The sequence below is a fragment of the Argentina anserina genome, chromosome 6 (genome assembly GCF_933775445.1).
Source record: "Argentina anserina chromosome 6, drPotAnse1.1, whole genome shotgun sequence".
Classification (NCBI taxonomy): domain Eukaryota; kingdom Viridiplantae; phylum Streptophyta; class Magnoliopsida; order Rosales; family Rosaceae; genus Argentina; species Argentina anserina.
This window is the reverse complement of record NC_065877.1, coordinates 11,349,148-11,375,972: the sequence shown is the minus strand read 5'-3', so window position 1 is coordinate 11,375,972 and position 26,825 is coordinate 11,349,148. Positions and strand designations below refer to the sequence as shown.

The window sequence follows — 26,825 nt, the reverse complement described above, 5'->3', positions numbered from 1 at the left end:
ATTTAACTCTCACAAATCACAATAGAAGACTAGCTTCAAAACCATATATGGTCACACTAGCACAAAGGCATCAATGCGTAAGAACTGAAGTTGTTAGTAACAATTAACTACTGACTACCTTCGCTAATCTTGCTCATCAGTAAGATAACTAACAACTCAATGCAAGCCGATTTGAAGCCAAGCTAAGCCGATGCCAATCACATTGACTTAAACATAGACTTCCATTAATTTCTCTGAGAAATACAAAAAACAAAGTCGTGATTAAAGCAATAATCTCGTACGTAAAGCAAATCAATGTTATTATTTTGACGAACCAAAAAAAAAAATCTCTCCTTTCTACCCCACATGGCAGGTAGAAGAGTCAACCGGTTAAACAGTAAAAAAGGTAACCCGAAAAATAACCACTCCTTTCTACTCTCAAGTCGAACCTTCCAAAAAAAAAAAACACAACTACCGCTCTCCCTCTTATATATAAGAACCCTTCTCTTTCACACCCACCATCTTCTTGTTCTTCTTCAACCTCCTCCTCCTCTCTCTCTCTCTCTCTCTCTCTCACTCACATTTTCTCTGCTCTTTAAATCACCGGCGACATGCCACAAGTCGATTTAGAAACTCTAGTAAGCGCCTGCGCCGGCGGTTCCATAGACCGAAAAATCGCCTGCGAGACCCAGGCCGATCCTGACCGACCGGAAGACGACGACGACGCCAACCCCGACGAGCCGGTTTTACATGCGGATTTCCCGCCTGAGTCGTTCTGGCTCTCCAAAGACGCCGAGTACGACTGGTTCGACCGGAACGCCTTCTTCGAGCGAAAAGACTCCACCAAAGGAACCAACTCCAACTCCACCAACCTCCATCCCAACTCTAACAACAACTCCCAGCGATTCTCTATAAACTTGAAGTCCAAGGCGTCGATGATTGGCCTCCCCAAGCCGCAGAAGACAAACTACGCCGATACGAAGCACCGGAGGAACTGTAAGGCCGTCAATGGGAGGTTGTTCCCCAAGAGATCCGGATCGGTTGGGAAATCGACGGACGGGTCGATGATCGAGCCGTCGTCGCCCAAGGTGTCGTGTATGGGGAGAGTCAGATCGAAGCGCGACCGGAAGCGGCGGTGGAGGAACCGCCAGCAGCGGTCGATCAACGACACGTCGTCGTCGATGGAGAAGTCGGTTAAGCCGGTGGAGAGACGGAAGTTCGGGTTTCTCGCGAGTTTTCGGGGGCTGTTTCGACACGGGAGACGTGATAAGTCTAAGGGTGAGAAGCACGCGCCGCTGTTTGCGGACTCGCCTCCGCGGCGGAGCAGCGTGGCGAGGAGGGCGGCGTTCGATTACGAGACGGCGTCGTGCGACTCGCTGCCGAGGCAGAGCACGGAGAGCGAGCCACCCGGTATTGGCGGGATGAAGCGGTTCGTGTCGGGTCGGAGGTCCGGGTCGTGGGTCGAGGAGCACGGCATCGACGTTGCGTAAAAGAAAGCGGGCCGGGCTCGGGAATCGAGATTTCTAGATCCGACGGCGATCTGTGGGGCCCCCGAGAGCGGACTCGGAGGAACGAAGCAAGGCGCGTGCGTGGTTGTCGTGAATGGCAGGCAATGTACGTTGAAACCTCCGTCAGGGTTTGAGGTAAAAAGGGTCGCATTTTACCACAGTACCGTTTTCGATACATTTCGATTTTCATTTTATCAGACTACATATGAGGTTTTGTAAATAGATATGTTTTGCAAGTGAGCATGCAGTTGTAAATTTGCTTTGTAATTTTGGGTAGTGAGAAATGCCGGGTAATTTAGAAGTTTTAGATTGGTGTGAGAATCATTTTTTACCATAAGATAAATATATGCAGACACCAGCACAGTGGTAAAACCTGTTTCTGTCATGTGGTCTTGAAGGGAGGTTTTCTCGCCTACCGCAGTACAAGTCGAGTTGTCTTTACTCGCTTTTTAAGATATGGATGCTTTTCTTCATTATTGTACTAAGGGGTCATGAGATGGAGATGGAAATGGAGACCTAACCTTTTAAAATTATACTTGGCATTTTTTATTTAAAGCAGAGGCAGAATCAATTGCCTCATATACATTCTTGCTGTTCTGTATATGGTCTGCATATACAAAAGAAAAAAGATTTTAGTAACACAATATTCCCACAATATTAGTGCCGACTTTCATACAATTTTTTTAGCGAGTCTGACAAAAATCTTATGAGTAAAGATGATACTCATACCACATAGCTCAGTATCATTTGATTTAATTACTGTAAGTTTTTTTTATATATAAGAGATTGTCGGTTCGACTAGTTCTGACTGACGACAGATTCGTTGTTTCATATTAGTTGTTAATTTAATAAAATAAAAAAAATGATACAGCATTGGAAAAACAAAAGATGGTAGCAAACTTGTAAAAATGTGCTCATACCCTCATAGGGCTCATGAGTAGAATTGATGAATATAAATGCCCCATAAATCGCCATTCCTTTTGGGCTACAAATGATCAGCATATCACAAGAGACTCGATTCTTCGTTACAAATGGCATGCCTAAAATGTTCCAACATGTGGAAAATTCATATTGTATTGACGTTGATAGCAAAAAATGATCGAAAAAATGTTATAAGAAAGCGAACAAGACATGACATGTGAACGTTTATTTACTAATTGCAGCCTCATGGATGATATATCCCTCTAATATCATACGTTTTTAATGACTTTTTAACTCTGTTCCAATTGTTGGAGCTCAGTTTCATGGCTTAATCATCGCCTGCAACAAGTCACCTAGTTCTTGCGGCGAACCACCAATTAGTACCCATCATCACTCCCTGTGAATAGACAAAAACATCTCACTACCACCCCGAACCAGACCACCACTCACCGAGGAAATTTAAGCTAGCCGAGCCATAACATCATACATCCATGAGGCCGGAAGCCACCATCGCCGGGCGGATGCCCTCAGACCAGCATTATAACTCGCATCGTGTTTTTCTAAAATTTAAATTCCGAAAAAGGTTTACTACAAACACTTAATTAGTCTCTATGCTAATTTTTTGAGTAATAGTCTCTATGCTAATTAGTAAACTAGTAGATTGTCAAATTGTCACACATTTGCAATGCACCGACACAAACCCATATTTTCCAATACGACTCTTCTTCTTGTTTCTTTTTTAAATGAACAAGCATTTGAACTTGGAACATTATATGATTTTATTGGACCTAGAATGTTTCGTTATCTAATTATATAATGACATGACAAGATCTACAGTGTAAAAGTAACCATTCCAAGAGTTCCAAGTTGTTTTAAACATATATACTGAGAATTTAAGTAACCATTCCTCTAACTCTTTGTGCTTAAAATAAAACCATTCCTCTGATGTGAAGTTTGTACAGTGTCTAAATTAATAATTTGAAGACTTTTGGAAGAAAGCACCAAGATGTTTATATCATTGGGTCGTAGAATTATGGAGTTTGCCCAGTCTGGTCATCTATTTGGACATTGTGCTCTGTTGACTCGAAATGTGAAGGTGGAACAATTCACAATTTCATCTGAGATCATAATCACTCTCATTGAAAATGTCCACCCTGCCAATTAGTATAGAATGTTATGTGAGTGGAAAATGTTGATCCCAAAACTAAGTAAACCAAACCTATTCACACGTTTTTCAACCCTTTTGAGTCCTCCAACCCACATTTTTTCTCTTTGTAAACATTCCACTTGCTTATTAAACGTTACACTATATTTGTTTGTTTGGGTTTTCGTTGAAATAGACTTAATAAGTCGTAATTCAAGATATTAAAAGTCGCAGATTAGTGTTACTATATTTTAAAAAATGAAACAGATGCTCCGTGAATTGCGGAGTGTTCTCCAGAGACAAAACCAAGGTTTGGCATCATGAGCGGTGGGCTTCTAGCTCTTTTGGTCAAATCATGGCGAATTCGTGGAGATGAGAGCTAGGAGCGGCGATGGCTTCTCAGGCGAAGCCACATAGATTTCAATCTAGTTGCTTCAAGGACCCCGATTGGGTCAAAAAACTAGTATTCAGGAATGGAGGAAGACCGGTTTAATCCAGGGAAGATGATTCTACTTCTAGTCGGAATCAAAGATGGTTGCCATGCAGTGGCCTCAGAAATGCCGGGGTTGCTGGTGAGAATGACCATGACATTGACTACTCTGGATTCGAGGTGGTTACCGCCAAGGAAGATGTAGGTGCTTCGCAGGCATGGAAGAGACACAAGCCTACTAGGGTTTGGATGTGGGCTCGGGCTCCTGGGCCTGGGTCTAGACTCAAACTTAAGTGGGTTCAATTTGGGGATTGGGTTTGTAGGCCTGATCTCCAAAAAACGTTGTTTAGCCCTGACAAGGGTAAATGAGTCGATTAGATCTCAGTGTCCCTCCTAAGTTATGCGGGGTGAATCATTTTATTTTACTCTGGATACTATTTGTTGCACACCAATTGAGGTCCTAGGTAACGATAATATCTTCTACATGAGTTTAATAGACTGCTCAGTTCATCATTGCTAGTTTAGGTTTATTTGTGCGTAATCTATAATGAAAGTTACCTATCATGAGATTAATACTTCTATCGGGTGGTTTTGTTACCACCTATTTTATCTAGGTTTAAGACAACTTATGATGTACGTGTCTTTTGGCTAATTAATAGAACTATCTCTTTCTTAAAAAATAAAAAATATTAAAGTCGCAATTATAATCAAATTATACTAACCTCTCAACACAAGCTAAAGTGTGTGTCGATTTGCTTCTACTCTTTCTGTTGTCTCTGATAGAGCCTGTAGGAGAAAATGGATTTTTATGGTCCTTTTACACTTCCATTATTTATTAGACAAATGTTCTCTAATTAAGGGCAATTGGGGTTTGAGGATCGTCCATTCTATAAGGCTGCCCTAATAAATAAAGATGTGCTCCATAGGACACCTAAATAGCACACTGGCATTTCGGTATAACAGTTTCAGGTGATCAATATATTTATCCATTGTACTTTGTGTTCTATGACAATTCAGCCAGTCTGTTAAACAGCATAGATGATCGAATCCAGTTGCTATAATTGTATGACCAAAATTAGGGAGGATAATTAGGAGTTGGAGTAGTTGTCACTTGTCAGATTAATAATTAGTCACACAATTGGTTGTTTTAGGTCCTGAATGCAACCTTTACATTGTCAAAACTGAAAGGGAAAGGCATCCACCCCAAACGAACACCATCCCGGCTGTATCATACATTTCATGTTGAAATGGATAGATGTATATAGATGAGGTCGATTTTCTTTCAAAGTTTCAAACATGAATGTTCTAGCTGATCACCCTGTCATAATGCTGACATATGTTCATCAAACGGTCGATTCAGAGGTTGTACAAACATAATTTTCACTCGCTAAAGATGATATACTGTTTCAATAAACATTTAAAATGATCGATAAAATACATAAATTTCAAAAATCGCTATTTTTGTTTCATTTTCTCTGAAGATGATCTTTGAGAAAGAAATTAATAGACTAGGATTATGTGATCTCATTGCTTACTAAGCCTAAATGTTTCATTTAAAAAAAACCTACAGCTTAAATCAGTAGTTATATATCAACATGAGCTAGAGCGAAGAAAAAAAAAGTTGAGGCAAGCATAAGCAGACTTATTTTTTCTCTTCTATTCATCACAAAATTAGTGCACTCATTATTGACATATTATCAGCTAGATATGGTGATCTCTATCAGTACTTATACTTCTTTTCTAGCTAAGCTCCTCGAAGAGCTCAATTTTGCGTCCATTAAGAGGCTGCAGTGGTCTCGCGTTGTTCTTGTAATCCACTCCCAGTGGTGCTCTTATAGCCTCTACCTGAGCCTTGGAAATGTACCTCACCTGCACATATGTTCCATGACTTTCATTCACACTACAGTTGTATATATGAACATTATCATGTTTTCTGAGTTCAAACAGGCAATCTGCTAGCCGCGGCATTCTACAGTAGTAAATCGATACTAGTAGTCCAGATGCAGGTCTGTGTTTATGGTGCTGGACTGTTTTTAAGAGAGCACTTTTGATATGTGCTACAAGGAAATGAGTAATTAGGTACCTTTCCAAGGATATTCCAGATGACATTCTCAGTACATGGAGGAGAAGAGAGAGAGCCAGCATATCTCCAATATTTGCGTGTTCTTTTATCAAACTCCTTCATGTCTATATGTCCGAGGGGGACATGAGCATCCTTATCTCTTCTACATACCTCCTCGTTCAACTCTGCCAGCTTATCCTTGATCTGTAAAATCATCAATTGTAGTTATATACGCCCAATTTGTGCAACTACTATAATGTGAAAATGAATCCCTTGCATCCTTGTGCAAATTTGGCATGCGGTTTAGTGTAATGGAATAAAGTTTACCATGGAATCGTCATGTGAAATAATATTCAATCATTTGATTAGTACATGGCTTGTATCCAATGGTTTTTCTTCTTCATTTAGACAACTATTCGCCTTAAAACTATATATATGTACCTGAGAGATGAAGACATCTTCTTTGCCATATTGGAAAAGAACTGCAACAACTGCGATGCTATTGTCATCTGCCAGGTGAACTAAATGAAGCTCCGCTGGAAATCTGTAAAACACAATGAAATGGCAAGCTCAATAGTTTTGCTTGTATAATCACTTCTTTCTTTTCCGAGACTTACTGCTAGATTTCATCTGTCTGTAGTACCCTTATGTGCTAATCTATTCTTATTTGTAATTTAAAGTATCAGTAAATTAAGAAAGAGAAGCTTGTAGGCAGAGAGACACAGAGCGAGCACATACTGGACTCCATTAATACGATGTTCAGAGGGAGTATGCCAGTGCAGCTGCTTCAGGTTGTAGTTCTTACCATCTATGACAAATGTTCCGGCAATTTGTCCATCGAAATGCACCTGCACACAACAAAATCCGTCCCAAGTGACAATATCAGGGAATGAGGATTGCAGTACACACTTGTTGTAAATTAGGGTGCTAATACCATGTTAGGCAACCACTAACCCCAAACGTCTAAGTAGTACTGGGAAGGACAAACACTGTACATCGATATCAAGCAAAACTACAACTTGTGGATCATATAAAAAACAGAACCTGTATAGGTGTGGATGATGAGAATGGTTACATCACCACATTTTCAATCTGACACTCCACACAAATCAAGAATCCATGGATAACAGTTATGTTGTCAGTCCAACAGTCACCGACTTGTAATATATATAGTCAAGTGATCACCTCACCAATGGAGTAAAAGAAGTTTCTAAAACATAATCCTACCAAAATAGCAATATTAATAGTTTAACTATAAGATGCACAAATGATGGAGAAGTTGAGGAACAAGTACCCCAATGTTAAAGTTATTGTTGTATAATGTGGCATTCAACGCAAGGTAGTTTCGGTTTAATGGCTTGAAATTCCTCATAAGAACAAACTTGTCCTTGACAAGGTTCAATGGAGACTGCCTCTTTCCATTACATGCTGAGAAATATGGACCCAATCTTCCCCATCTCTGAGGTCCAGTTGTACCCGAGTAAGTGAATCCAAGCGACTTCACCTCTGGTGCATAAGCAGATATGCATTCAAACAGAAATGATTAGCAACAATTTCAATCATTGTTTTTTGACAAGAATTAATGAACTCAAACTCATTTAAATGCATGAAAGATAACTCAACACAATTGACAGCAGAATTCCAGCAAGCTTAGTCTGCACTTTACAATGAGAATTGGGGGAGAAACTGATAGAGAAGATTGAAGAAAACAAAAGGGAAAGGAAATTACAGTTGTATAGATTACTAAAGGTAACTAAGAGCTCAAGAAGTTGGACATGAAATATGAACTTGTGCATATGCTAACTTGCTAAAAGGGTCTGAGGGAGAGAGATATCATACCTTCTACAAAGCAAGCTGAAGAACCAACGATCAGCAATGTCACCATGAGCACCAACAGTGAAATTCTAGGAGCCATTTAATCAGTTCAATGAATTCTAACTTCTAAGTTCGTCCGACCTTTAGATCGGAAATCAAGGAAGGGTGGCCGGGGCTAAGTTTTGATCCAACTTGTGGGGTTTTGCTAGAGCAGTAGAGTACCTAAACCACTCCTGTGCTTATGATAGCCGTTATAACTGGACACTCCTGGAGCACCTTACATTATATGTCTCTACCTATTTATACACTTTCAGCTAGTAAATATTCTATTATCTACAGTTGATTGATTGGCTTGCTAATTAGTGCTACACTACTAAAATGTGCTTAATCAAAGAGTTAAGATGTGTCTGTCTCCTTTGTTCATCTATAGTGGCCTTAAATGTAAAGCATATACGTATCTTTTCCAGTTTTGAAAAAGACTTGGCAAGCAGAAAGCGGAGACAGATCGGATTGCAATATTGCAAGTTCATGATTGTTCCGGCCTTCAGCCCTGAACTGGTCCTCTAGGCTCTAGGAAAGGAGAAGCAACTACCTCCCTCACATCCTACCGGGAAGGCAATTCATCGAACACATTTACATTCACCTCAGGAAACATCCCACTTGCTCCAACATAGATCCACCGAAAGCCATTGGCTTCTGAACATATTTCACATTTGGATTCTATGGTTGTCTCAGCTTGCTAGATGTAAAACAAGTAGTCACAACTCAAAATCCAAGAAAAACTCAAATATGGGTTGGTCCTTTTGGCTTATTTTAGCACAGTTGAGCAGTCATGCTTGAAAAATGATGATAGTAATCATGTAAACTGGAGGCATTTGCGTTAATAAACTACTCAGTGGCATTCACGTTAATAATTCGGAAAACATGGGCTCTCAGACAGAATCCTTGTGAACAGTACCGACCTATAGCGCGTCTAATATATAGTAAATGAATACAAGGGTAGGACATAACGTCTAAATCGAAAGTTACTGTAACTGTTGACATAAATTGGGAATTATATGAAGAGCTTCCGCTAAACCTGTTTGTTCAAATGATGGAATTAGTATGTTTACACACTCCTTCATGCATATGGATTGGACAAGATTGAAGCAAACATGGTTTTCTTAGGGACTAACAGTTATACCACTACCTCTGGCCCATGTGCCTCCATCATCCACCATTTTTACTGTGTTTGTAGGCAGCATGATGATATTGGCAATATAAATAGGTTTGAGTAGCATCTGGCATTCAAATCCTAGGAAAATAATCCTATTCCGACACTATTTTGAGCAGGCTTCTAGTTTCTTCATCCTCCAATAATGTTTTAATTGCATTGTCTAATGTAAGTTTACATGATGCAACTTCAGAATATCTTCAAGAAATCTCCACTGATATGGGCAATGGTATCAAATGGGGATATCCTTTTATCCCTACTGATGGTGTTCTGTTAGCCAAGCACTAAGCGGTTCCAAAGCTCAAGTCATTGGCTACTAAAAATGAGTGCTCAATTCTAACCATAACGAATGGTCTACTTTAGCGAGAGAGACCGAAAGATTCGAAAAAGGAAGGATGTGCTCTACTAAAACTGCAGAAGTCTCTACAGCCACGGGGCTTAACCAAGTTTTAGGAGCTGAACCAAATCTCCATCAATTTGTGTGGCTGAGTTTAGGAATAAGTTCCAACAATTTATGTAAGTCATAAACAAAAAATCAGGAAAAACCAGTAACACACAAAGTGAAAGCTTTTCTGTAGAAGCTTCATGATAGAGAACACAGAATAAAGAAGAATGTGACTAGCAGATGCCCCTACTCACATTTGTGGACCATCTAACACAGATGACTAAACCAAACACAATGGCTAGAGCACCAAACACGATTGCGATCAACAAGTGCTTTTGCACACCAGAATTTATCACTAAAGTCATGATTGAATCAAAACAAAAGGGAGTAAGTTCAAGAGAGGATTGTGCTCTTGATGTCAAGGACCATGAACCTACAATAATAGCGAACCTACATCCCCAGTTTAGACATTTGCTAGGACATGATGAATAGCCAATTCAGATTGGGTATCATGAACATGTTATCCTTTGCTAGGAGAGCACAAAGGATGAAAGGATGTCATTGTTCCTCAACAGCTTAACCCACACAAGCCTAAAATACAAGGCTATATGCACATGTATCCATGTATCACCGGTACAAACAATTATATGCTCAAAGCCATTCCCCCTTCAGCTTTATTCTTCAAGACAAATACTACCTTCCATTGCTACACATGGTTTGGTTCCCAACTCATGGACACCAATATGCAAGGCTATGTCCTGTTCTGGTGCTTGTGATGGGTTTCTGGGGCCAGTTCAGAAGATATAAACTAGGTCTGGTCCCTAGTTCAGAAGATGAGATCTTTAATGTGTTGTCCCTTGTTCGGAAGATGAGATTTCTAATGTGTTGTCCCAACAGCCCACCGAAATAATTTATTTAGTATGGAGATAAACATATGAAATATTACAATAGACGCTCTTCTATATCCCCTCATCCATTGTGATTCTCAACCTAAAAAGGAGAAAAAATAGGATCCTTTTAGCTATGAAGTTCAGATGCTGGATCTATAGATTGCTGCAACACACAAACAGACTCTAGCCAAGCTATCTCCATACAGCCTACATCTAGAACATAAAAGTGACTATAAAGACAGAATAGAGAGATAGCAAGACAGTATCAAACAAGCTCAATTGTTACCTGCCAAGACTTGAACAGTTAAACACTGCAAATAATCAGAAAACTTAAATAACTAACTATTAAGTCTATTAGAAAACAAAACAAGCACCGTAGAGGTAAAAATGATTTCAAATGTGTAGTTGAGCGCATACGATAAATGTAAAGTAATTAATATTCATTATCCATTATTTTAGAGGATAATACCTTAAGTATTATAAGATATCTGTAAGTTTAGTTTAGTACTGGCTTTGTATCTAATTGCCTACCAATCAGATACTTCATGGACATGAAACATTAATACATTTAGAACTAAGGCAAGGAGTTCCGAAATGAAAGTGAAAAGGAACAAAAATGCATGGAAACAAAATTAATCGTGATGAAGAACAAAGCAAACAAGAATGCATGACGACAAAGAAAGCCACAATTTTCCTTTTAAAATGTTGCCCGACAATGATGTGAATGACTGGACTGGACATACAAATTGAAGCTTGTTTGTGTAAGATAAAGTGAAGAATCAAATGCTTTACTGACCATCACAACTCACAAGCACTTGGATTCAAATCTCTTTGTGAAAGGGAAGTGTCTGGTACTCTGGTATTATCTCATGATCAATCATGTAACATTCCCAAGTTGCCACAAAAAATGGCTACATTAGTGGTTAACTATTGACAACTCTTTTCTTCTCGGTTTCAAAACAGAGATAGAGATTCTTCAACTTAATACAGGCTCCATTTAAATATACATCAGTCACCTATGTCTGACGTCTGAAATAAAATGACACTCCTCTTCTGGTACTGCATTCTATTTTAGATGAACTTCAAAGCTTGGTTTTCAATCTTCCGCTAAGTCAAAAATTTTGGTGTTTAATTAAATAGAGGAGAAGTTATAGCAACAACAGTTCCCTTGGGAAGGCACCAGTACTCACAAGATCTAATAATATCAACCATATTCTCAGGGAGAGTTGCGGAAGCATACCTCATTGGCTCAGTCCTATGTATTTAGGGGTAGGTATGAAGATATCTATTCCTAGAGTCAACAGTGAATGCAGTGTATAGTTTTTCTTGGTTAAGTAAGATTTTGCAGCATCCATTCTTGTCGGTTAATATTCCTAATCAAATAAGTTAAGGACTGCAACTCTCAGCTAACAATGAAAAATACCTGGTTGAATTACTTCTACAGTTCTACATATTCAAGCAACAGCATTTAAAAATTTATTTCACATTACAGAGTGAACATAAATGAAAAGGAATTGTAATAACCAATACGGAAAAATGTAAAGGAGAAATGCCATGTTTTTTTCTTTCAAGAGCAGCCTAGCTATCATCCCTTTCATAAAAAAAAAGTAAGAAAAATAAAAAGCAGCATATCATTTGCCAACTGAACATCAAGTTCTATTACAATTATCTTCCTCGGAGGGAACTACAGTACGGAAAAAATTTACTAGTAAAACCTAAGATGAAGTCGGGGTTTAAGCAAAGGCACTTTATTCTACTAGAATTACATCTAAAAATCTGTCTACTCCGGTATGAGAGCAGGGCAAATATATATACTTATATATGTGATAAAATATACAAAAGAAAATTATTAAAATGAAAAGAGAAACCCACATGCCTTTAATATATTGCTCATGGAAGAGCATAAGTTGCTTTTAGATATTCGATAATTTCTGCACTTTCAAACATTTGCACCCCAGTATTGGGATCTTCTAAGTAAGGTGCCTGTCAAACACCATTGATATAAGGTTAGTTTTTGTCTCTTCTCACTACATTGTACATACCACACAGAAGTAATTTTCATCATCAGATGATCAAAAATTCAAAATCAAACTTCAGGCTGACTGCATAACATTTGAAGTACCTGAAAACGTCCGGTTTTCTGATATAGTATCTGTCGTTTTGGGCTGCCACGTGCACAGCTGAAATGAGGAATTGATATTCTCTCAGTTACAAATTGTATACCTTTGTACAAAAATACAGAAACAGATTGTACTAAAAATAGGGGCTAAACAAAAAGCTCCCAGAAAAGGTGGCAGATTGCTTCACATCAGTATAAGCCATGAGGCACATGCAAATATATTTTACACCACAAACGAAAATATTATTATTCACTTATTCAGCAAGTTTCGAGATAAGAGGCCTGATAAGATTGCAGAGGTAAACATGATAAGCCCCTCAGCGGGAAAAGACATGGAACACTTTTTAGAAGACTGAGAAATAGATGATCACACCGGACTACCAGAGATAATTATAATATCAAATAGTCGATGCTCAAATTTACCTAACGTATAAGTGAGGCAGTTCCAACTCTACGAGGACTTCACGTACAAGTTTGCAGAAAGGCGATCCCTAAAAGTGAAAAAAATTTAGAACTAGAACTCAGGAATCACGAGTGTTTGTACAGATGTACCTATGAGAGAAAAAGTTCAGATAATGGTTGAAGCAGTGTACATATCTGTGAAACAGATAAAGTCATATGCATCTAGTATCTACCGAGGGACCTCATCACAAAATTATGATCTAAAGTTAAGCTACAAAGATCATCACAGTAGTATAACCTCGTACGCCCATACTTCTAATGGTTTCGGTGGTAGTCTTGATGGAGTATAGATACTTCCCTGAATAGAGAGAGAGAGAGAGAGAATACACATCAGACTGGTTAAAGGAGTTTATAATAGGATTTGCATATAGTAGCAAAATCTCTATGTACTAGCATATTTATTCCATGAAGATAAACTAGTATATGAGAAACAATCTTGGAGATCACCCACTAAGGAAGATAAGTTTTAAAGAAAAAGTTGGCATCCTAAAAGCAAATGAAACAATCTAACCTTTCCTGACCGACCAAGCAGAGCAAAGCCGGCAGTCAGAGTCTGCAATAGACAATATAACTAGTAATCTGAACATAGTTTGAGAAAACCTACTAACAAAAGAGTCAAATGCTAACCGTCAATAAACCAAGTGACAATGCAATAGGAACATTTCCATCACCTGCACACAATTTTTTTTTGGGGGGGGGGGGGAGTAAATAACTATTAGGAGAATCTGAGATAAACGTCAGATAAATGATAAGAAACCAAAAAGAAACAAAATTGCTAAAAGTCAAAAATAACTTCCACCAACAAATAAACAAGGGAAAACTGATCATCATGAATTCATGAGAGTATAGAAAAGCCAAATTTGTAAAAATTTTCAAAAGGCCAGTCTCTAATTCCTTTGCAAAAAATAAAAAAAAAATCTGTTGCATTCAGAAGCACTAACATGAGAAAACATATCAATCATAGTCAAATATGTGATCACATACCATACTTCCCAACCAAGTACTTGATTATGTCATCAGATTCGTACATTGAAACTCCGGTGTTTGGATCAACCTGCAACCAGACACAAAGTTTTAAGCACAGCTGCAACTCTAAGCCATTGCAAAAATCACAATAAGCTGAGAAAAATTATAACATTCCAATAGACATAAGAAGAAAACTAGAGACTTATGCTAGAGATTTATATATATATATATAGAGGATCAGGAGCGGATGTTTGCATGGTGTGGATTTGCCAGTTCCGGCGACCGGCGACACACAACGACAGTGCGGATAGTGCCGGCCATGCTCCTCCCCTCCTGGTGCTCCTGTCTGTGCCAGTCGGAGCTCCAAAGTCGGCCCACGGCGACTAGAATCTGCAAATTTCTAGAAATTTCCCACAAGCGTGAAATTAATAGATTCTGGCTACCGTGGGCTGGCGCTAGAGCTCCGGCCAGCACTAACGGAGCACCGGAAGGAGGGAGTGCGACGGGCACCATCCGCGCCGTCGTTGTGCGTCGCTGGTTGCCGGAATCGCTGACGTCTGCACTTTTGGTGCACTGCAGACGTCCGCTCTCTAACCGACATATATATATATATATAGAAAAAAACTCTAAATTTTAATATTAAAAAATTGTGAAGGTTCTTAGCATCTTTGTCAGAATGAAATTCAATGCGAAAAGCTTGAAAGAAAATCTATATACACTATATTAACAAGTATTTCTATGTATAAAAGATTTATCTAATTATGAAGTTTATATATATATATCTATATATATATATTCCTACATGTGTGTTTATTCACTATCTGCCTCCACCCTTATCTTGGACATATTTTTGTCAGCTTTTGACATAAATGAATTTCAAACGAGGACAAGATATTCTAAGCTTATCTGAAGCTATTACAATAAAAAAAAACATAATAATTTGATTAATTTCATAATGGAAAGGGTAGACAGACTCAGAGGTTGAAGAGCACTGGAGAAACTGGAGAAGAGAGGAAATCTATATAGTGAAATTTTATGAACAATAGGGGAAGCTATTTAAATCCAGTCTAATTTCCAACAACCACTGTATAGAAAGGAACGAAAGAAAAAAAGATTGCTCTTTCTTCAATATTATTTTCAGTTGTTCCCCACAGAAGAGAAGATAAGCTAGGAAACCAGTAACTAGAGAAAGCTATGATATCTGACCATGTAAGGGAACTGCTTTTTTCCGCCCATCTCCCCAACCTTTGGACGGAAGTTTGGACCATTTCTTGGGCACGGATAAAATATAACATCAAGGTCCAGTACTGCAACAATTTCCCTAACCTGCACAGACTTAGAATGTCATACAACAAAACACAAAAAGTGCAACAGTTACAGTCAGTGATATACCACCATTACAATTCTCAATTGATAAACACATGTTGAACTCCAGGTTTAAACTACAATATGTTTGTGGACCTTAAACACCAGAAAAACACAGTTTTAACCACCATGTTGACTATCAGAGCACTCTCTTGGTTACTATTTGTTCTATCAATATGCCCAAACCTAAAGGCTTGGTGTAAAATTAAACATCTAATCAGATTTTATTCGAAGTTGGAACGCATTTTAACATGATAGTGTTTATGCATATGAATGGTTTATGGAAAGAATTCCAGTGGAACATTTTGTTTCATCAGGTATTATATGAAAAATCTTCAGAAATAAAGATAATTCCTTTGTTGTTCAAGTTACCTTCCGGCAGAATGGACAGCTGTACATCATCCGTTGTAATTTGTACATGTGGAGAGCAAATAAAAATACATGCAGTCAGTTTTATGACAGAATAGATCAAAGAAGGGGCGAGGGCAAGAAAATTTATTTAAGTAAGGGAAATGAAATACCCTTCAAACTCGTATATCTCAATAGGCTTCTCAGGACGGGGTCCTAATTTTGAAGTTTCCTTGACCTTGGAATCTGTCATATGAATAAGGAAAAGGAAAGCTCTTGAAACTGATAATCAGGTGATACTGAAAATTACCACTCTTTTGGTCATTCTCTTAAAAGGCTAATATACAATAAAACAAGACTTTATAATAAAATGTTTAATGCATATGATGGATCAAAGTTCGATCAATTCTCCACTTCATTATAGTTACTCCCCCTTCTGATTGATACTTACACTATCATTATTTCACCAGTCTACATAAACTACAAAGATCAATTTCCATCAACAATGCCATAGCAGGACATTAATCAGATTAGCATCTACCATTAAAATCGAGAGCATACTGGTCTGAAGGAATTTCATCCTTTGAAACAATCGAAAACGAATACCTGCCATTGTACATCCAAAAATTGAAACATAGAATGTCAGAAACCAATTAAAACATCTACATTTCTACATTATAAACGGAGCTTAGAAACCTAGAGGCAATAATTCAGTAATTCTAGCTGATTGAATCATCTACCTTTCTACACCCACCTACTTTCTGTAACAAATTAAGGAAAAAGGAACTCAATTTACTACTAATACAAATAAAACTTACTTAAAAGAAGAAGATGAACAAAGATGAGATATATGAGAAAGATAAAAGGGAAGTACCCAGAAACAAAAACGCCACAACCCAAACGAAAGAATATGGCAAGAGAAGCACCCAAGACGTCCAAAGTCTTATCGGGTCGGACTCCGAACCGCTTGGGCTCCGGAGGCTTGAAATCGGGTGGAGGAGCAAATGTTAAAGGTTCAGTCTTTACTTGAACTGAGCTTGTGGGTGTCTCTGGGGACTCTGTTGTGGCTCTAACAGACAATAATCTCCTGCTGGGTAGTCTCCTGGGGCATGAAAATGGCGGGAAAGTTGAGGTGGGTATCAAGTTTAGAGCTTTAGCCATGGTTTCAGAAGAGACAAGTAGTTGCAGTTGGTTACTGTAACTCCCAACTCTTGAAACACATTGACTGGTTTTGAGACTATGACGGGCTATGCTTGAAACAAATTTCTTTTATTCTTCTTTCATTTATTTAGAAAAATGTGATTGGTTAGTGTGTAGCCATGTGTGGGTATGGTTATCTATCAAAGACATGTGATTGGGTAGAGAAATCATCCTTGTGCATAAGAAATGAGGATCGTGTCTATTGTTGGTGGAAATATCTTGAACTCAATGTGACAAATGTGATACTTAACTTGTGCACTTGTCAATTCCATTCATTTTCCAGTTTTGAGGGAAAGAGAAATTGAAGCTTGTTGTTTTGCATTTGAGGTTGCAATGGAGTTTTCCTCTTCTAATCGACCTGCCCTGGTCTGCTTCTTGGGGCTGGACCAGACGGCCAGACCTTGTATGGTAGTACAAGCTACCCTACTCTTTTCTTAATTTATTGAATGTTTTGGTTTATTTAGCTTTGGTAGATTTTGGGAGCAAGTGAAATGATGGAACTTGGACATGATAATTGATGATCGGCCAATAAAAAACGAAGAAATGAAATTGGAGAAACACAAATAATGGTTTGAAGTTGCTACTTGCCGGAAGCTTAGAACTTGGAACATTGATTTTAGTATACCAAAATGAGGTTCTATGCATCTGCACAGCTGCGGATCTATGTCTTCCAATTTGTTTTTCTAATTTTGGTGATACTCTATTAAATATTTATCTTATAGCCTCTTCTCAGATATATATACATTTCTAAAATTACGAAATTCAGAAGTTCTGGAAGAGGTAGATGAAACTTTAGCTCCAGGAAAGAGTTGGCACAGTTGGGATGAATGAGCTTTGCACCAATTGCATGTTCCAATTAGTAATATGGAAACTGACCCAAACTTATGGAAAATCTAGGGATCTTTCTAATGTCAACTCTTCCCATTAGGAAAGGGCTAGCTAGCCGCCCCTGGCCTCTTTCTTGAGTTAATTGCCCCTAATTCATAAGAATTCAAAGTCGAAGCCCCTGTGCTGGAAGAAACTCGCACAGTTGCACACCCTGTTCTTCAAAGCAAAGTGCATCCCCTGAATGATCGAGACGATCGATTAACTATATACTCCTATAATAACAATCCAATTATAGCCATACTAATGGGGCGGCTGACTTGGTTGCCACACCAAGAGTATCAATCCATGATAGATTAACATCTTCAATTAATAAAATAATTGCAACTTACAGATCGAGATCATTGCGTTGTTATTAACATTCCCTTCAAAAATGAACTGTTATAAACGTGTAGATATTTAAGATTCTATGGTTGGCATTTGCGAAATGCAGGTATTTAAATTAAGTTCTATGTATTTCAGGAGAATTATTATTGTGTGTGTGTTTTAACCTATTTAGGTTTATTTATTGGAGTAGATTATGTTTTATGTAATAGATATAAATCCATGATTCATCGGGATACTTTGTATGTAATGCCTATATATAGGCCTCATTATCAATTAATAAAGTGTTCGGTTATGTTCCATTACGTTGTTATTATTATTGTTTCTATCATACTCGATCACATTATCATACACTTTGTTCTAAAGTGTCTGAGCGACGATGCCACCACCAGAAAAATAAACCATAGCCCTTAAATATTATGCCCCGGCACCCTCTCTTCCTTTTGGCATCGCCGAAAAACAATTTGTTGCCAGAAAAGCAAAGAAAAAGAAAACAGTGATCCAAAACATAATTGCTATGGGCACCCAGAAATTGTTCTAGGCACCCCATCTTCTTCACCAACCCACCTCGCCAATCTGGTTCACTCCGTCGCCAAACCCAGACCATCAACACAGGATCATCAACTATCCTCCGGGCGTTGTTGCCTCAGCTCGTTTTTCAGGATCTGTCGAGGCCGCCCTGAAGCCCAGAACGCCGACGTCTCTCTAGGTCGGCGTCTTTCGACCTCATCGTTGTGCAGCTTAGACTTCTCGTCAACGTCGACGACAAACCCGCTCCCCAAATTGGAGCTCACACGCTCGTCGAGCCTCCTCCATGCTGCAGCGCCACATCGTCCTCAACATGGATAGCAGCCCTCCCCCGACCCGAATTCTCCAAATTCGACCTGCGTCGCTACGTTACACCGACCCGTCTTGGATATGGGCCCTCTACTAGCCCAGCAACTCCTATTGGGCCTCAGCCCTCCCGAGCCTAATGGCCTATTTGCTCTAAACTCTATTCTTTTTCCTTTTCTTTTCCTATTTATTGATTTTTAATTATTTTCATTACATGTTTTAGTTCCTAACTAAGTTTCACGTGCTCGTATAGGAAAAATGATCACTTGTCGTATCATGTGATGACATACATGTTAGAGATGGACGCTATTTTTACAATCTGCACCTTGTTTCGAGCATATCCTCAAGAGATTTCTATGTCATCTATACGAAGATTGAAAAGGACTCTAGCTAGCAACTTTTCTGCATTAAGTTTAATTTGGAGACTCTCTCAATTAAATGCGGTCTATTTGGCAGACCTACAAGTGAGTTTTTCTGAAAGTTGTTGTTTTTGAACATATCTATATAAATTATCGGGCGCTATTAGCATTCTTCAAGTCTCTTTTCCGGCCCTTCTTACAGCGCCGATGAGACCAAAGAGGGATGTGATTCCAAAAATAGAAAATTCTATGGGACACACTTAAAGTGATTCAATAACCGTCTATGACGTTGTTTTACCATAGTTGACTTTGATGAATGCTCCACATTCCAGAAACACAGGCCATTTTTGGCACATGTATCTATATCTATTGAGAGAACTTTGGAGATGGAAACGTAACATTTTACCATTCTCAAGTAAGAAAATTTAGTTAGCCTCAGGCTAAGGCTACGCCCGATCCGATATACATGATTTTGTTGCTTCGAATTTTTGATTAGTCAATCTATTTTGACTATGTTTTCTGCTTACTATTTTTCAAGTATGACGTTGGCATTGTCATGTATCTTACTCGACTTTAGCTTAAGTCGTCTATTAGAATTGAAAGCTTGTTTGTGTTATATTAAAGATTGACATATTCAATAAAATTTCTCCTATTCCTTGTTTACAATATGATCTCGTGAGAATTTTATTTGCCTTAAAGCTAGCATGAATGGTCAACGTATGCAACTGCATGTGGTTCTTAAATTGGTCATTTTTGGGTTACATGGGACCTCAATCGTACTACATTGTAAATTTGGCACTTAACATTTGGAAAACGAACCTCGGAATGTCAAAGTTTGACATCGTTATGATCTCTAGCGTTTTCGGCATGTTCCGAAACATTTTGCCGACGTTTTTGGCCGTTTTGGCCGCCTTCCGGTCTATTTATGGGGTTTCTGGCACCACTGCCCGGTTCCTGCTGGAGATTCTTATTGAATATGAAGTCCGGCCTCCTAACTGGCCAGATTCCGGCCGCTGACGACAGATTTTCCGGTCACCGGCGCCACCGGTTTTCCGGCGATTCTTCGCCATTTTCTCGTTTTTTTGCCAACATATTTCCAACATTCTTTGTTGAGCGTTTTTCCGCTAAACTTTCATTTGGTTTTGAGTTATTTGGACATGGTGGTTTTCCGGTAATCTCCAGGTCGTTTCATCGCTTAAACGATTTTATTATTCTTGGTGACCACCCGCACCAATTGGATAGTTTTTACCACCCTAAATGTTTGGTATTCAACAACTCAAATACCATGTTTTCCAACTCTTAAGTTGAAGAATATAGTCCTATTGCCATGTGACAATTGATAGGATTTTCATTTTGCTTCAATCTCCATTCTTGCAATATCTTATTGCGTATTGTTTAGAAACAATATGATGTTGACTCTCTTAATTTTATTATGGTGAAGTCTCCTGAGAATGTCAAGTGTCTTGCTAATTGCATAACCACCCACACTGTCCTACAGCTCATGTAGTTGTTTTAATCGGATCTCGTGCAGAGATTGTGTTTTATATCATCATGCATTGCTAAGTTTTAAAAGCCACACATGCCAATAAATTTCATTTGGATACTTATGTCGAGAATGAAGAGGAATATCTTTGTCAAAAATTCTAAAAATTAGTTGTCTGAAGCCATGAAGCTCCGCCACCCGGCAGCCCCGCATCCCCTGCAACCCTGCACGGCCCCTACACAGCTCCGCAGGCCCCCCATGCACGGCCTCTTGACAAACATGCTTAATTGATTACTCTTATTGCCAATCTTCTCATGTGAAGGCTTCAATTGAGCATAGTCCATTCTTACAACGTATTCAAGATAACATTTGTGGACTTATTCAATCAAGAATGTGGATCTTCTAAGTATATTATGGTATTTGTTGAGGCAACGGCACGTTGGTCACACGTTGCTTTGTTTTCCACAAGGAATGCTTCATTTGCTAAGGGTTTAGCTAAGTTCATCAAACTATGGGTTCACCACCTTTCCATCATTTCTACTATTTTTGATTGGATTACGTTGGAGAGTTCACCTCCAAGACATTTGATAATTTCATTTTGCATATCTATTGGGATCGTCGTTGAACATATAATTCCTCATAGGGCTCATCAACGGGCCGGGTTGGGTCGGGCCTTAATAAATTTAAATAAGTGACGGGCCGGGCCGGACCAGGTATTTTCACAAATACGAAGATCCAAGCCCGCCCACCTAAAGCGAGCCGGGCCTTGCGGGCTTGTATTAGAAAAAAAAAATATAATACTCTAATTTAAGGGTTTGAAACAATAAAATAATTATTAGAAAACATTATAAAAAAGTCACAAATAAATTTTAGTTTCAAAATATTGTCGATCGACACCAATAGATATGATAGATATATATATTTAGGGACCCTGTAAAAATTTCATCCAATTCGGAGCTCGTTTAACCGTCGGAATTTTTGGTCAACAAAAAAAGAGGCGTTTTCACATAATAAAACCTCATTGGCCGGAGCTTTACCAAATGGTTTTCCTCATTGCGACCACGTACGATCGGTGATAAAAATTAGGTGATTTCAAATACGTAAACAACTTTCCGCATTCGCATCTTAGTAATGGGTCCCTCTTAGGAAATATTAGTGTTGTTTTTGGTTTCCGGAAATTCCGACGGTCAAACGAGGTCCGAATTGGATGAAATTTTAAAATGATCATGAAATATATATACTGATCACATCAGATGGAGTCGATTGATTCCGAGAAGTTTCCTACATATAGTCACTTCATAATGTGATAGTTTTATTATAAACCTAATATAAATGTTTTAATACATTAGTGGACACTTCGGCAATCGGCAACTCCAATTTAAAATATGATCGATTGACACCAGTAGATGTGATTGGTATATATATTTAGGGAACCCGTAAAAATTTCGTCCGTTTTGGATATGATTTGACTGTTCGCACCAACGGTCAATTAAAAAATATGCGTTTTGACATAATTAAACCCCATTGACCGGAGCTTTGTCAAATAAATTTCTTTAGTTCGACCGCCCACGATAGGTAACAAAAATTAGGTGATTTCATATATGCAAACGGCTTTCGGCATTCGCATATTTGTAATAGGTCCTCGCTTATGACATATTAGTGGTGTTTTCGATTTACCGAAAATTCTGACGGTCAAACGAAGTCCGAATTGGATGAAATTTTTTACAGGGTCACTAAATATATATACTAATCACATCGGCTGGTGTCGATTGATGCCGATAAGTTTCCTTTATATAGTCGCTTCATAATGTGATAGTTTTATTATAAACCTAATATACAGGTTATAATACATTAGTGGACACTTCGGCGATCGACAACTCCAATTCGAAATTGGGTTGATCGACACTAGTAGATGTGATCGGTATATATATTTAGGAAACCCGTAAAAATTTCGTCCGTTTTGGACATGGTTTGACCGTTCGTACCAACGGTCAACTAAAAAAGAGGCGTTTTGACATATTGAAACCGCATTGACAAGAGTTTTGCCAAATATATTTCTTCAGTTCGACCACGCACGATAGGTAACAAAAATTAGGTGATTTCATATATGCAAACGACTTTCAGCATTCGCATATTTGTAATAGGTCATCCCTTAGGGCATATTTGTAATAGGTCATCCCTTAGGGCATATTAGTGGTGTTTTCGATTTACTAAAAATTTCGACGGTCAAACGAAGTTTGAATTGGATGAGATTTTTACAGGGTCACTAAATATATATACCAATCACATCGGATGGTGTCGATCGATTCTGACAAGTTTCTTTCATATAGTCGCTTCATAATGTGATAGTTTTAGTATAAACCTAATATAAAAGTTATAATACATTAGTAGACGCTTCGGCGATCAATAACTCCAGTTCAAAATATGGTCGATCGACACCAATAGATGTGATCGGTATATATATTTAGGGAACTCGTAAAAATTTCGTCCGTTTTGGATATTGGTAAAAAAAAACGTTTTAACATATTAAAATCCTCATTGATCGGGGCTTTGCCAAATAGGTTTCCTTGGTGCAACCGAACATAATCGGTGACAAAAATTAGGTGATTTCAGATATGCAAACAACTTTCGGTGTTCGCATTTTGGTAATTGGTCTTCTCTTATGACATATTAGTGTTGTTTTCGGTTTACCGAAAATTCCGACGGTTAAACGAGTTCCGAATTGGATGAAATTATTACATGGTCACAAAATATATATATCAATCATATCGAGAAGTTTCCTGCATATAGTTGCTTCATAATGTAATAGTTTTATTATAAACCTAATAAAATATGTATGTATAATATTTTATTATTTTACGGGCTTTTACGGGCCGGGCCTCGCGGGCTTTTGGCGGGCCGGGCCTCACGAGCCTTGCGGGATTTTGTCGGGCTTTCTCGCGGGCCGGGCCGGGTAAAATCTCGTCGGGCTTGCGGGACTCCGCGGGCTTTTCAGATCTGCGGGCAAAATGATGAGGCCTAATTCCTCATGTTCATTTACAATACGATCCAGTAGAGCTCGGACTTGATTATGGGTACTAACCTGCCAGTCTTTGCATGAGGATATGTAATGATGTTGCATGCAGCGATACTTATTCGTTTCAGACCCACAACTTACTAAGTGTTTAGTGCGTACCAGATAGTTACTGGATACGATCACAACGTTCTTTTCACTAACGCCTATTTGGTTAAGTTGTTAATGTGCCTCAATTTTCGTATCTCAATGGGTCTACATGAAACAATTAAGTATTTTAGTGGGTTATGAATCACCAACAGTTGTCCACTATTTCCAACCTACAACCGTGGATCTCTATCCTGCGATATTAGCAGACAATCACTTGTTAGGGGGAGATATGAAATGCTCTCATTCCAGTTTTAACGCCAGGAATTGACGTGGTGTGACACTATTCTCATTAAGATCATGCACTGCTCTGAGTAAGCAAGAAGTGCAACTCATTATCGCCTTCCAGAAAGTCAAAGATTCGATGCTCAATGACTTACCGATATTGCGAAAGTGACGAGATCACAAATAAATGTTGTGATGTGCCGGTAAGGTTGGAACTCTCGAAATATTGGGGAATTTCATATGAGCTAGTCCTTGCACCGTTGGTACCATCCCTGACAGTGGGAAGGTCTGGCGATGGCACCACGTACACTATGGTGTTGTCGATGCCCGTGATATTGCACCACAAAACAAGAGCGGCAAACACAAAGATGGACTAGTAAGGGTCATAGATTCGGTCTTGGATCCTACTCGGAAGAGGGGGAGACCATCAAATTCTCTGAAATAAAAATCAGAAAGAAGCGAGGTGCGTAGACACAAATATTTTGCCCATCATCAAGAGATATTCTCTGAATATATATATCAACTAAGTTTATGTGGGACGCTACAAATTCCTTTTGTTGATGTCAGAGAGCAAAAAAAATCTCTTAATTGATCATATAAACACACACGTGTGTTAATGGACTGATCTCCCATGATTGATGATGTATTCGCTTATGCTCTTATTCTGTTGTAAAGTATCAACGATAAATAACTTGACCGAAGTGGAAAGAATCAATACATGCTGAACTAAACTTGTTATGTTAGTAATTGTTCGTAAGTGTAATGAGAAAGATGAAGTCATGCGATATTTGCAGGACTTATGATACAAAGATTGCGTCATTATCTTAGTATTGACCACGATGAGTTATATTCTCTCGTTATGGATATAATTACTTTCCACTACTTGATCAGTAGTAGTGTCCATGAATTATGATTTGCAGCATATGATTGTGGTCATATCATATCTATAAAATGGATCTTGACACAAATATGAAAGTACCCGAGGGACCTTAATTGCTCAATTAAATGACTCCACACCATGGAGAGCTTATGCGATCAGATTACGACGTTCGAGAGAACATAGTACAATTGGTTGCAAGAAGTCATACACATATGTTCATATGAAAGCCAATTTTAGACTCTCTATTCCGTCAAGTTAAAGATGATGAAGAATTTCAATGAGTTATAGATTCATATATGTTATTGTTGGGACACTATTGCTTTCATTATGATGTGATTAACTATGCGTCTATGCATCGTCATTGGACATGAATTGTTCTTTTGACATGGATTTAGTTCTATACTTAGTGAACCAACACAAATCATATCCACATTAACGCCACTAATAACTCTAACAACATCAACGTACGCTTTGGTGTAGCAGTCGACACTAGCAGCATAGAGGATGCGTACAGTTCAGTCCTTCATTGGTCAATTCCCCAATTCCATTATGAAAGACACATTGAATGTGACAAATCAGAATCTGTCCAGTTTCGTAGGTCAACTTCAACGACCCCTACATGATAGCTTACTCAATGATATGGTGAATTTGGTACTGTTTGAAATGTCTATGTGTCTACTTTCCAGGGATACCAACCATTTGTTCATACTTATCTTATTGAGTGAGTTATGGTCATTTTAGCAAAGTATGACAGTTCTGTCCGAGAATTTGCAAGTCAGTCAACTTCGACAGAGCACTGTGAACTGCTCTAGTCTATTTAGGTCGTGCACTTTATGTCACTGGAAAGCCATGGGTGTCTACTTTCCAGAACATTTTACGGTTCACTAATACCTATTGTGAGTGAAGGTCATTCAACCCAAGAATCTGATTTTCATTGCAAAACTCTTGTTTTGAGTTGTTATGCAATCTTGTTTCCAAATATCTAAATTTGGCTACGTATAACATGTATGATATAAAGATGTATGGCTAGATTAATGATTAATCATTAGCCTAAGACTACTTTTAAGAAGGATACAATGAACGTTGTATACATTATTATCTATACTCCATGATTATGACACTAATGAAGGGGAGTTGTTTCATAGACTTTAGGGGGAGTGTACTTCACATGATGCTATCAAATGTAGACGGTATGTTGTGATTTTTTTCTCCTTCGATCAAGCTTTTGTTTTTCACCCAAGATGTTTTTATTTTGTTTGATAAAGTTTTACCGAGACAACAATGTGTGCACCATGCAATCTAGGCATGCGATACAAGGGGGAGTGTTCCGGGAGAATTATTATTATACCCTTGTGTGTTTTAGCATATTTAGATTTCCTTATTGGAGTAGATTATGTTTTATGTAATAGATATAAATTTCTGATTCATCGAGATACTCCTTATGTAATATCTATTTATATGTCTCACTATCAATCAATAAAGTGTTCGGTTATGTTCCATTACGTTGTTATTATTCTCGTTTCTATCATACTCGATCACTATGCTCAATTTAATTTAGACTATATTACAACTAAATCATATAGCATAATTAATGCAACTTAATGATGAACTTTGAGGGGAATGTTCGGCCATGTCACATAGCATGTCCATCTCATCTCACTAATTATAATTCATCAGAGAAAGGTACGGTAAGGTCTGTTAAAATTTTGTGTATTGAGTTCTAATTTGCTGGTCTAAAACTAATTGTATCTCAATAGGTTCTTCAAACACCGTTAAAACTCACAAGAGCATTGCCAATTAACTAGGTGACATTGTAGTAATACATTGCAGACGACACGTGTCATTCCAGGAGACCTGATTTAAGGTTC

At 38.3% G+C, this 26,825-nt stretch overlaps 3 protein-coding genes across 4 annotated transcripts; 1 reads left to right on the top strand and 2 right to left on the bottom strand.

The window, feature by feature from the left end:
* The first annotated feature begins 521 nt into the window (after positions 1 to 521).
* LOC126798265 (uncharacterized) lies at positions 522 to 2,020 on the top strand. Its single transcript, XM_050525180.1, has one exon. The coding sequence runs from the start codon at positions 591 to 593 to the stop codon at positions 1,467 to 1,469; it is 879 nt and encodes a 292-aa protein (XP_050381137.1). The 5' UTR covers positions 522 to 590; the 3' UTR covers positions 1,470 to 2,020.
* A 3,677-nt stretch (positions 2,021 to 5,697) lies between these two features.
* On the bottom strand, positions 5,698 to 8,039 carry LOC126798266 (alpha carbonic anhydrase 1, chloroplastic). Its single transcript, XM_050525182.1, has 6 exons — positions 7,884 to 8,039; positions 7,339 to 7,550; positions 6,783 to 6,892; positions 6,486 to 6,588; positions 6,066 to 6,248; positions 5,698 to 5,851 (listed from the first exon to the last, which is right to left on the bottom strand). The coding sequence occupies exons 1-6, from the start codon at positions 7,957 to 7,959 to the stop codon at positions 5,723 to 5,725; spliced, it is 813 nt and encodes a 270-aa protein (XP_050381139.1). The 5' UTR covers positions 7,960 to 8,039; the 3' UTR covers positions 5,698 to 5,722.
* A 1,847-nt stretch (positions 8,040 to 9,886) lies between these two features.
* On the bottom strand, positions 9,887 to 16,835 carry LOC126798757 (uncharacterized). 2 transcript variants are annotated; one of them, XM_050525806.1, is made up of 13 exons: positions 16,482 to 16,835; positions 16,149 to 16,213; positions 15,781 to 15,853; positions 15,632 to 15,650; positions 15,101 to 15,220; positions 13,913 to 13,982; positions 13,556 to 13,599; positions 13,440 to 13,481; positions 13,167 to 13,226; positions 12,890 to 12,957; positions 12,470 to 12,527; positions 12,224 to 12,330; positions 9,887 to 10,447 (listed from the first exon to the last, which is right to left on the bottom strand). In XM_050525806.1, the coding sequence occupies exons 1-12, from the start codon at positions 16,766 to 16,768 to the stop codon at positions 12,238 to 12,240; spliced, it is 999 nt and encodes a 332-aa protein (XP_050381763.1). In that variant the 5' UTR covers positions 16,769 to 16,835; the 3' UTR covers positions 9,887 to 10,447; positions 12,224 to 12,237. The 2 variants fall into 2 exon arrangements, with proteins under 2 accessions (XP_050381763.1, XP_050381762.1); XM_050525805.1 differs by lacking the exon at positions 9,887 to 10,447 and having other exon boundaries at positions 11,959 to 12,330.
* Positions 16,836 to 26,825: the final 9,990 nt, after the last annotated feature.